At 39.9% G+C, this 11,972-nt stretch overlaps 1 protein-coding gene across 34 annotated transcripts in view; it reads left to right on the forward strand.

The window, feature by feature from the left end:
• The window catches only part of LOC115224761 (serine-rich adhesin for platelets), a 284,926-nt gene that overhangs the window by 17,951 nt on the left and 255,003 nt on the right, over window positions 1-11,972 (forward strand). For all 34 annotated transcript variants that reach the window (XM_036513719.1, XM_036513717.1, XM_036513722.1 and 31 more), the window contains exons 2-3: window positions 21-57; window positions 11,574-11,972. The exon at window positions 11,574-11,972 is cut by the window's right edge and continues 789 nt beyond it. In XM_036513719.1, the coding sequence (XP_036369612.1) occupies window positions 21-57; window positions 11,574-11,972 (436 nt within the window). The remainder of the gene's footprint in view (window positions 1-20; window positions 58-11,573) is intronic.

Raw genomic sequence — 11,972 nt, forward strand, 5'->3', positions numbered from 1 at the left:
TTTTTTTTTTTATTTTACAGGATTTTGGTTTGACTGAAGAAAGAAAAGTACACATCGGTATGTATTGTCGGTTATTTTTACTAGCAAATCTACCCATTTACGAAGAAGGCATAACATGAGGGAGGGAAGTCACAATAGCAGTATGTATTGAGAAATGTGTAAATGGACTTGATAGATTACTGGGTGATGTCTAAGAGAAATCACATTATTGTTGGTGATACAACATTCTATTGTAGCTATATGACGTGTTTGCGACTAAGTGACATGTGATGACGATTCGCTCCTGAACTGAAATAGGCTCCCAGGCTCTGTATCATGAATGGTTATGTGGACCACTCCTAACGAAAGCCAGAGCTTCCTCCAACCACTACATAAAAAATATTAAGAAAAAAACGTTATTTAGATATACTTTTATTTTAGTTATTTACACATTTTTACGCTTGTTTATATTCTTATACATTCAAAGTTCACAAGTTTCCTTATTTAAATTTAGTCATATTCTTTCGATAATATCAATATTCTTACAAAACTTCTTTGTAGACGATATTTTCTATTTGGTCGATACTAATTCTCAAATTACTCGAGTCCGTTGCTCTACTCATAGCGATGTATAAAGCTTGTGCATGATCTGGATAGACTTTAAAAAGACTCCTTTTAAAGTTTATCCAGATCATGCACAAGCTTTTTGATATTATTTGCAGTTCTTCATTACGACCTTGTCTATCACAAGGTAGTCTTTGGTGCCCTTGGATCCTTTCCAGCATCCATTTTGTTCTACTGGAAATAGATTGTTTTCCACAAGGAACGTATATCTTTTCCTTGCAAGTATGCCTGTTAATACTTTCCACAAGTGTTTAAGACAAGCAATGGGTCAGTAATTTCTAACCTTACTGCCCTTTGACCAATCTTTCATCAACACGTCTTTCCCTCGACCATACATTCCAGAACGGCATCATTTTGTCGGCAATTGCACTGGTCCACTTAGACCAGAGTAAAGCATTCGATAGGGTGAACCATCGTTACCTGGTGTCTGTGCTCGCACAGTTCGGGCTGGGTGCTGGCTTCCTCGGGTGGATCACACAGTTGTACGACAACATCGACTCGATCGTTCGGGTGAATGGTCTGCTTTCTAGGCCATTCCACATCAAACAGTCAGTTCGTCAAGGGTGTCCGCTCTCCCCGCTTTTATACGTGATGGCTCTCGAGCCATTACTGCGAAAGCTGAGCGTCATCCCGACGAACCCAGGAGGTGAAGGTTCTGTTACTGCGTATGCGGACGACATCACCATCATCGTGACCGAGGTAGAACTCCTACAGAATGTAGGAAACACCATTAAGGAGTACGAGACGGTGACAGGAGCAAAAATCAACCGGGAAAAGTCAGTCGGCTTGCAACTCGGCACCTGGGTTGGCAAGCCGATGCCTTCGAACAGCATCGTGGGATGCTGGACGGAGGGCCCGGTTAAATTGCTAGGGGTCTGGTTTGGTCCAGGCCTCCAGATAGAAAAGAACTGGTCCGAGGTCACGAGCAAGGTGGCTCACGCGGTCAAGACTTGGTCTTGGCGGTGGCTATCCTTGAAAGGAAGGGCGGAGGTGGCCAATGTCTTCATGGCATCGGTCATCATATACCGCCTAACCGTCGTCCCCTGTCCGGATTCGTGTGTGAACAAGTTGGATAGGCAAATCTTTCGCTTTTTGTGGAAGGGTTCTACTCCTCTTGTGAGACGTTCTATCTGTTGTCAAAAACCGTTAAAGGGTGGGTTAGGGATGCTTTGGCTGTTGATGCGCAGACATGCGCTGAGGTGAAGACATCTTTGGCTCTACCTGGAAGGTCCCCGCTCGCAAAACAGACGTTCCCCAGCTTTGCCAGTTTTGGTGGTAGAGAAACCTGGTTTCGTCGCAGACTAAGATCAAGTATGTGGTATTAGGAGTGCCGGAAGGCTCTCGTACGCTTCCGCAGCTCGGGCAATGCCGGTGGCTTTAGTACAACCGCAGCGTTCTATAGCAGGTTGGTAGAGGCCGGAAATGACGATACCCTGGGAAGGACCCTGGGTCTCGATGGTAATCAGTTGGACAGCCTGTTCCAAAGGACATTCAGACCAGGGACGCTGGATAACTTTCAGAAGTCCCTGGCCTGGCAGTGTTACAGAGGAGCCTTACCCGTTCGAGATAAACTCACAAGGCATGGTCACAGTGGACCTTCGGCCTGTCCAAGATGCGGACAGGATGTGGAAACAGTCCTGCATGCCATTGTTCAATGTCCGGAGATTTCGGAAGTGTGGGTTTATGCCGAACACCTGTTGTCGGACGAGGGAAGAGTACAGCTGTCGTCTGAGTCAATCTTTAAAATTGACCCGCCTGGTTTCATGACGAACGAAGGTAAACATTGCTTTCTCGTGATAGTAACAGTTGCGAAAGAGGTTATATGGAAGACCAGAGTGAAAGGTGTAAAGTCAGACACCATGACCTCTGGCACCGCCCTAACGAACTTCTTCAGATTCCATCTGAAGAGGAAGGTGGAGCTAGAGAAAAGGTGTCTGACAAAGTCTATATTCAAAAAAAGATGGATGCATGTAGCACGGATGCTGGGTGTGAAAGGCCCAGCATGAACACGCCATGATCACCTACTAAAAGGTTTCAGCTGAAATGACAGGGCTCGTGGGGTCGGCTACCCTGTTCTTTTAACTTCATTTGTCTCTTTTTGTTTGTTTGTTCTTATTCGATTTCATTTTCATTATAACTCCATTGTAAATAACCCATCCGATTTCACTGTAAATAATCCATCCGATTTCATTGTAAAAAGTTCCATTTTTGACCCCAAATCATTGTATTGTCCCCATCTGTGTTAATCCTTATGGATAATAAAGAAATAAATCGTCTAATTGCAAACTAATTCGTTCGTGTGTTGACTTAAACCACTTGAGTCAATAGCCTTTGATTCCATCTGGCCCTGTCATTTTCCAGTTTGGCAGTTTCGATACCTGTGCAGTTACATCGTCCATTGTTATGGATACATAATCCTGCCTTGGCGCCTCAGGGTGCTGGAGTTCGGATCTCACAGAATGATTCCACCCAGCACTGTAGTTGTGGGAAGCCTCTTACCCCCAGATGTTATTCCAAAATTGGTGGGTTCTCTCAGCTTCAGGAGGTGTGTTATCTTTTATGTCTCTACCCAATTTCTTAAAAAACTGCTTCTGGTCATCTGTGAATAATCTGTTTTGTTGGAACTGCGATATGCGCATGTGTAGCGTTGCACCTTCAATGCTTTTGTTTGAATACGTTGTTTAAAGTTTCGATAACAGAGTTTTGAATCCTTTTATTTTCTATATATTCGTTTCAAAATTTGCCTTCACATCTTCTATAGCATGTTTCAGTTGCACTTTAGACCATTCTTATAAGCGAATCAGATTTTTACTCAAGGTTTTGACATTACCTGTAATCCTTCGCTCCCACCATGGCTCTTGCCAGCCCAATTTCCCTCTTTCTTTCCAAGCAGTTCACTAACTAAAATTGAAGCGAATCTAATCAAGTCCCTTGTTTACGACAGAGCTTTCGTTGGAATATATTTCAGGATTCCATCAACCTCTTGGGTCACTTGTTTCAAGCTGTCACAGTCAAAGCATTTCATCTGACCAGTTCGGTCTCTCTTCTCCCGTAATGATTACTTCTTCGAGTCTTATCATTAGGCCTCTCTGTTCCTCAGTCATATCCTCTAATATTACAGGGTCCTCTATTTTATACGCATTTCCTTTCCATTCTTCCATGCAAGGTCCTCTATTATACCTTTTCCTTACCTATCCATCTGCTTACCTTCACCTACATTATCCTGCTCGTAGTTATCATCACTACAGATGCTTTTTTTTTTTTTTACTGTTTGAATCTGGGTTTCTTTAAGAAACCGTCTATTCTGAATCGTTCTTATCTTATTCATGAACCCATTTTCAGTAATCTGAAACATAACAAGCTAGTTCCAAAGTTCTAGTACTCTTTTCCAAACAGCTTTGCATTTATCATTGCTCTTGTCTTGCAAGGCTTGTTCATAACACTTAATTGCCTTTTGTTTATATCGGTAGATCACTTGAGTTTGTTAGCACGTTGTGTATTTTGACCAGTAAAGGAACCACGCTAGGTGAGCAATCTTCCACCCCATTACTATTGGAGGGGCTCCTGCCGAACGCGGCTACTCCAGTGTGTTGGTCACCCTGGGGAGTCTTCCCGTTAATGCCGTTATCTGGATCATTGTTAGTTACTATCATTGCAAAGAATGAGAGTGATTATTTTTCTTGTTTTCCTATTTTTATATTATTATTATTATTAAGGTGATGAACTGGCAGAATCGTTAGCACACTGGACAAATGCTTGGCGATATTTCGCCCGTCGCTACGTTCTGAGTTTAAATTCCGCCGAGGTCGACTTTGCCTTTCATCCTTTCGGAATCGATAAATTAAGTACCAGTGGAACACTGGGATCGATGTATTCGGCTAGTCCCCTCCCTCCAAATTTCAGGCCTTATGCCTTTAATAGAAAAGATTACTATCATTATTAAGGTAGCGAGCTGACAGAATCGGCAGCACGCCGGATAAAATGCTTAGCGGCATTTTGTCCGTCTTTACATTCTAGGTTCAAATTCTGTCGAGATCAACTTTACCTTGTATCCTTTAGAGATCGATAAAATAAGTACCAGTTCATCACTAGGGTCGATGTAATCAACTTATCCCCGACCCCGAAATTGCTAGCCTTGTGCCAAAATTTGAAACCATTATCATTATTAAAGCGGCAAACTGGCAGAATCGTTAGTAAGCCGGACAAAATACTTAGCTACATTTCGTCCGTCTTTATGTTCTGAGATCAAATTCCGCCGATGTGGACTTTGCTCTTCATCCTTTCACGGTTAATAAATTAAGTACCAGTTGAGCACTGGGGTTGATGTAATCGACTTGCTCCTTTCCCCAAATTTCCCTAAAGTAGAAAGGATTATCATTGTTGTGGTGTTGGCGTTCCATTCATCCACTCATCATTTCATCATTATTATGCCGATATACGAATGCTAATTATCAAGCTGCGTTCCGCAACCTTAGGTATCTAACACCTTTATTATGATCATTGCTTTGTCAAGTAAATAAACTCTTTTGTAGGATCAGGAAATTCATCTCGACATCAGCGTCTTCAACCAACCAATCAAACTTGCGACTGTTCTTAAGTTTCGTAACCTTGCAATGCCAGACAGTAATGAGAACTTTAAAAAATTTTAAAAACTCGGACACTCGTCAAAATACTTGTATTTTTAAAAATATAATTACAAAGATAAGACTAGGTCAGACCTCCCCCGACGAAAGACAATATCCTTTTATATGATTACTGTAATAAGTTCTCATTCATTACGAGTCAATTCTGTTCAAACCACGTTTAAACATGGACTGGTTCACGTTAGTGCAAGGAAAAGACAATTCGTGTCTGTTTTCAGCTGTTCTTAACCACCTTTACTTTCTTTCCATTATCACAAGACCTTTTGTAACCATAGATGAGTTTTGGCTAACTCGTGTAGATCTTCGTTGTATATGTCTTGAAAGACCATTTTTCGGGCGAATGTAAAGAATACGCACACCCGGTGTTTAAGGCTAGGGTTACACCGAAAACGGGTGGTGTGCGTATTCTCTACCTTCGCCATTCTTCAAGTATCTTTTGGATAAAGTCTATCAAGACTGAATGTATTTGTTCGGTAAATATACATACACAAATATACATACATGTACATAAACACATACATACACACACAAGCATATACATACACACACATGAATACATACATACACATGAATACATACATGAACAAATACACACACATGAACACATAAATACACACACATAAACACATATATAAACACATACATACATACACATAAACACATACACACATATATAAACACATACATATACAAAAAATACATAACCATAAGCGATTCAGCTGAAAAAAAAAAAAGAATAAGAAACTTTTACGGAAATTGTCGAACAAAACTTTCAGTTTCGATGTACTTTCTCCGAAAGAATGCGCACCCCTCTTTTCTTTTTTCAGTATGTTCCGATTATGAAGGTAGTTTAAATTCTCCCAACAGGATATTCTGGGGTATCCCACATTGTCGTTCTCTGAGATTTGGAATTATTTCCAATTGAATTTCGAAAACAACTTTTCCCAATCGCTTTAAACTATTCCAAGCAACCATACTATACCTTCCTTTTCAAATTGATGTACCAATACTGGTTGTTCAGAATGGAACTCTTTCATGCATCTATTGTACTAGTCGTTTAAAAATCGTTCTACTTCTTCCTGGCAGCATAGCCACCATGATTGTCCTAATCTTTCTCCCAAACTGGTTCATGTTAGTGAGAGGGAAAAGACAACTTTCACCTATTTTCTGTTGGTCCTTAACACTACGACCCTGTAACGTCCGTGGAGTGCGAGTTAACGACAATGACTCCCTAGTACATCTCACGGTGGATACAATAAATATAAAAAGAATGATACATATATGTGCCAGAGGGAAGAGAGAGACTGTGGTGTTGTCATTGGAACTGGCTGTCTTGTTGTGGTCAGTGGCTAGACCTTAAAAGGTCTGGAACCAAAGTTATTTTTTATTTCCCACAAGGAGTAAACACAGAGGGGACAACACAACCGAGTAGAATGTTTAAGAGAAGATTTATTGATAGGTTAACATGTGTGTCTACGTGTGCTTCATGTGCCCAGAATAATAGACGGTCCGTCATGAGAACTAAGTGTATGTTTGTCAAAGGCATGGATGTATGCGTTTGCGTTAAGTACATATAAGAATAGCAATGATGTTGACAGTGAAAGAGACTATAACGAGAACGTTAGAAGAATGTTCAGACACAAGAATGAGAACACCAGTTCCTGGTCAATTGTACACGGTAATTGAAATACAGTATCAAGAAGTTGCGGCCATGATGCTGATCCGGAGTTGCTATACATGTCGTAAGTGAAGTTGTGGCTGTAATGCTGCTGCCTGAGTCATACAGATACATACATACACATACAAACATAATTACATACGACGGGATTCCGTCTACCAAATGCATTCGCAAGGCTTTGGTCAGCTCGGGGCTAGAGTAGAAAGAAACTCGCCCAAGGTTCCACCTAGTATGACTGAACCTAGAACCATGTGGTTGAGAAGCAAACATCTTACCACGCAGTCACACTTGAACCTAAACTTGCTAACAATTTACATTGTCATGAAACACAAGTTATCTGCCTGTAGTTTTTACTTGTCTTTCATAAGTGCTGCCTTACTCATTCATAGTCATCCAGTTTGGAATGCATCTACTTCAAAAACATTCCTTTAATAACTTAACCAGCACTTGCATAATAGCTTCAATGTTTTCCATCCAGAACCTTCGCACTCCGTCTAATCCGATTGCTTTCCATTTAGATAATTTGGTATAAGCACCAAAGAGATTCGTCTTAATTAATTTTCTACCTCGCCTTTCTGTCGTCCCTGTCTCTACGTTCTGATAACCTTTCTTATTCTAGACATCATCCCAAAACTTTCTGCATTGTGTTCTGTATCTGGGATTTCATTGTTGTGTCTTTCTACTCTTATCTTTTAATTGTTTCAGTCGTTGGACTGCGATCATGTTGGGGGCACCACGTTGAAGGGTTAAGTCGAACAAAATCTGATATTTATTTTGGTGGGAGTGAGGAACCCCACCCCCAACCCCACCACCACCACACACAGACAAGGAGAGAGAGAGAGAGAGATTTGCATAAACACACACAGAAACAGACTAGATAAACACAAACATACATGCATCTCTCTTCCTCTCTCTCTCTCTCTCTTATACATATATATATATGTGTGTGTGTGTTGAGCGTCCAATAACACTATACTTGTTCCACGTCTTCGCGTTGTGTTTTCTCTTTGTTCATGTTTGGATTAACTATATATGCATATATATATCCAGAACTTATTCTTTGTAAGCCTAGTACTTATTCTACCGTTCTCTTTTACTGAACCGCTAAGTTACGGTGACATAAACACACCACCATCTGTTATCAAGCAATGGCGGGGCAACAAACACAGACACACACACACGGATAAATATATACATATATATATACGGCGGGCTTCTTTCAGTTTCCGTCTACCAAATCCACTGACAAGGCTTTGGTATAGTAGGCTATAGTAGAAAACACTTCCCATGCAGTAGGACTAAACTCGGAACTATGTGGTTGGGAAGCAAGCTTCTTACCACGCCTGTATATATGTGTGTGCGTATATATATATATATATATATATATATTATATATATATATATATACTCTCATACACACACATGTATGTATGGGTGTTGGAAGAGAGAGAGAGAGAGAGATTGAAATACACTTCTTTATGTACTGTACGTATTTCCATCGATTTATTTCCAACACATTGGTTCAACAATTTTATTGATTATCCACCCACCAGCCCAGATTTACGATCCTCGGCTGACAATGTAACATTTGGAGAACATTTAATGAACTTCACATCACAACCCTTGTGATACTAACCAGCCTAAGACCGCCTCTGGTTCTTTGGTACAGCGGTATTTGAACTTAGAACGTAAAACCGGACGAAATATAGTGCTAAGCATTTTGTCCGACCTGCTAACGATTCTGCTAGCTCGCCGCCTTAAACATCTACTTAATAATGAGTTATTTTTCGATATTCTTTTTTTTTTTTTATATGTAATCCATTGAAACAAAGAGCAGTATTTCAAGAAAAATATGGTAACAAAAGGGTTAACTGCCTCTCCAAATACCAAACTTTTGTGCAGTTAGTGGAAGTCACATCGAAGCAGAGATATTGAATCGTTTTGACGAGTGGTTCACAATCGGGGACCATATAGACCTTGGAAGCCCACAAGATTTTGTTGTTAAAATTTATCTGCAATAAATTGATTATACTTCTACTATACACAATATATCTTAACAATTTTTAAATACAATTTCTAATAATATCTAATTATAAAATTGATTTTTCTAAAACATCGACTGGCGAGGAGGGTCCATCCAAGTAAAATAGGAATCAAAGAGGTCCATAGAAAAAAAAAAAGTAAAAATGGTTTGAGAACCACTGATTTAGATAAAACGATGTTTTATTATCTTTCTCAACCGCATCAAATCTAATGAGACCCAATTGAGTTGAAATCGTGGCCTTTCGGATATTATAGCCGCCCGGTACTCTTGGAGTTTATGAAATATAGGCACAGACGTGGTAGTGTGGTAAGAAGCTTACCTTCCAATCACATGGTTGCGAGTTTAGTTCCACTGCGTGTCACATTGGCCAAGTGTCTTCTGCTATAATGCCGAGCCGACTAAAGCTTTGTGAGTGGATGTGACAGACGGAAACTGAAAGAACCTCGTCGTGTATACACCCCCCCCCCATATATATATATATATATATATACTTTATTTTAAGCAGCAGAAAATTCAACAAAATCTGTTACTCTGAGTTTCTCGTTGCCGTTCATCAGACAGTTTTTGCTAGAATGGAACCGATATATATGGGATGGGGTATTTTTGTGTGTGTTTCCCACTGTTTGACAACCAGTGTAAGTTTGTTTACGTTCCTGTAATTTAGTGGTCCGGCAAATAGATAGATAGAATAAGTATCAGAGTTAAAAAATAATTATTGTGGTTGATTTATTCGACTAAGCCCTTCAAGGCGCTGTTCCAAGTATGGCGGCAGTTCAATGTCTGAAACAAGTAAAAGATTTATAAAAATATGCACTAGCTCCAAATTTAGGTAATTGTATTATCGATACACAGTTTGTGATTGGTACATTATTTTACTGACACCTAAAGGATGAAAGGCAAAATGAGATTGTCGGGATTTAAGATCAGAATAAAAAGGTACGCCACCCGCTAGCATAAAAAATAAGGGAAATAATTACAATGATTTTATTGTTTGCTTTAAGAGTTACTTCCCTTGAAAACGCATTTTTCAGTTCACATTCAATATGGAATTTCTGAATGGTCGCTCAATCTCTTAGAATCAACAGCCAAATTTCCTGTATGCTACGCTCGACTCTGTTTTAAAAGAAAGAGTGTTTTCGGTACACTATGTCTTATATAGGAAAGAATTGTCGCAGTTGGAATGCCTTTTATCGTAAATCAGCTTGATAGTGTGCGATTGAAATTTAACAGTAAACATCGTCAAGATTCCTGTTGTTGTTGTTTAGCTCGAGGGCGGACCTTATTGAGTAGGCCCTTGATTAAAGGTGTTCCATCCATACATTCTTCGCCATGTTCAACTACATTATGCAATCTTTCCTATTTTTAAAGAATGGTAAGGTATGACACGACTGGGTATGGCTGCTATTTCTAGCAGATCAAACGACTCTTTGACAGCTGCTGGTAGGCTTGTTTCATATAGGCATTAGAGCAGTGGTTCCCAAAGGGGGCTGTGGAAAGACCCCGGGGTGGGGTCGCTGAAGAAAAGTGGGGTGGTAATGGGGTGTCCAAAAGGGACTGTATGTAACAACAACAAAATAATGTGTGGTATCTTGGGCAAGTGTCTTCTACTATAGTCTTAGGCTGACCAAAGCCTTGTGAATGTATTTGGTAGATGGAAACTGAAAGAAGCCTGGTATGTATGTGTGTGTGTGTGTGTTTGTGTCTGTATTTGTCCCCCACAGCTGCTTGACAGTCAGTGCTGATGTGTTTATGTCTCCATAATGTAGTGGTTCAGCAAAAAGAGACCAATAGAATAAACACCAGATAATAAAAGATAAGTACTGGGATCAATTCATTTGACTAAAAATTCTTGAAGGCAGTGCCCCAGCATAGCTGCAATCTAATGACTGAAGCAAGTAAAAAATTGAAGAAATAACATATTGAAGAGAAATGCAAAGTCCCCTCTCTCTTTTTCGGAGAGGCACAAGCACCTACACGCACATATACACACACGGCAGTAACTTCCGCCTACCGAATTCAATCACAAAGCTTCGGTCAGCTCAGGGCTATAGCAGAAGACACCTGCCCAAAGTGCCACGCGGTGGAACTGAACCTGAAACCATGTAGCTAGGAAGCAAGCTCCCTAGTCATTTATATATATTTAAAAAATATATTGCAAGAAATCAAGAAGAGTTGGGAATGTGAAAAGTTTGTAATAGAGAGGTACACTCCAATATGTGATACAAAGGAAATCCACAATGCTGATGAGACTTAGATTGGTAAGTAGACCTGTGGTGTCATAAGTGATAAACTTGGAACTGATGGAAAAGAGGTGTGTGGGTAGTGCCTAAGTATACACATGATAACTGTAAACAAGTGTTGCTATCATGCAAGTGGTGTTCTTCATTTCCAATCTTGCATGAATACATGTCTGGTCATGGGGAAATATTACCTTATGAGGAAGAATTAGGTGAGAGTTGATGATAGGAAGGGCAGTAGATTTGAACTTCTAACTAATAAATTGTCAAGCCAATATCTAATCCACTCAGCCTTTTAACTTAATTGTTTAAGAAAAGGAAATACAATGTCTAGAGAATCTAACCTTCCTGTTAATATTTCTTTGCAGATGCACAGAAGGAAAACATGGTGTCAACACTGACTGTTGGCTGTTTAGCTAACTCCCGAAATGGATTTAACTGTAATGGGTTATGGAAGGGTACCAGAAGACTTTCGATCAAAAACTGCAGCAAGGAACCTCAGAAGCAAGAAAGTATTCTCATTGATTCTGATAACCCTGAACACATTCCTCAATGCAACACAGATTTCTCAAAATCTACAGAAATCACAGATAAAGGACATCACTTCACCAGTTCTTGTACACTTGCTGCAAATTCTAAGTGTGCAATATTGAAAACATTATCTCCTGTTAACCATGATGACAAAATCTCTGGGAATGTATCATTTAATGAAAATCCTCAAATGACAAGAGATTGCAGAAGCCAGGAAACTGACATTGAATCAGAAT

Source organism: Octopus sinensis, linkage group LG26 (genome assembly GCF_006345805.1).
Source record: "Octopus sinensis linkage group LG26, ASM634580v1, whole genome shotgun sequence".
NCBI lineage: Eukaryota > Metazoa > Mollusca > Cephalopoda > Octopoda > Octopodidae > Octopus > Octopus sinensis.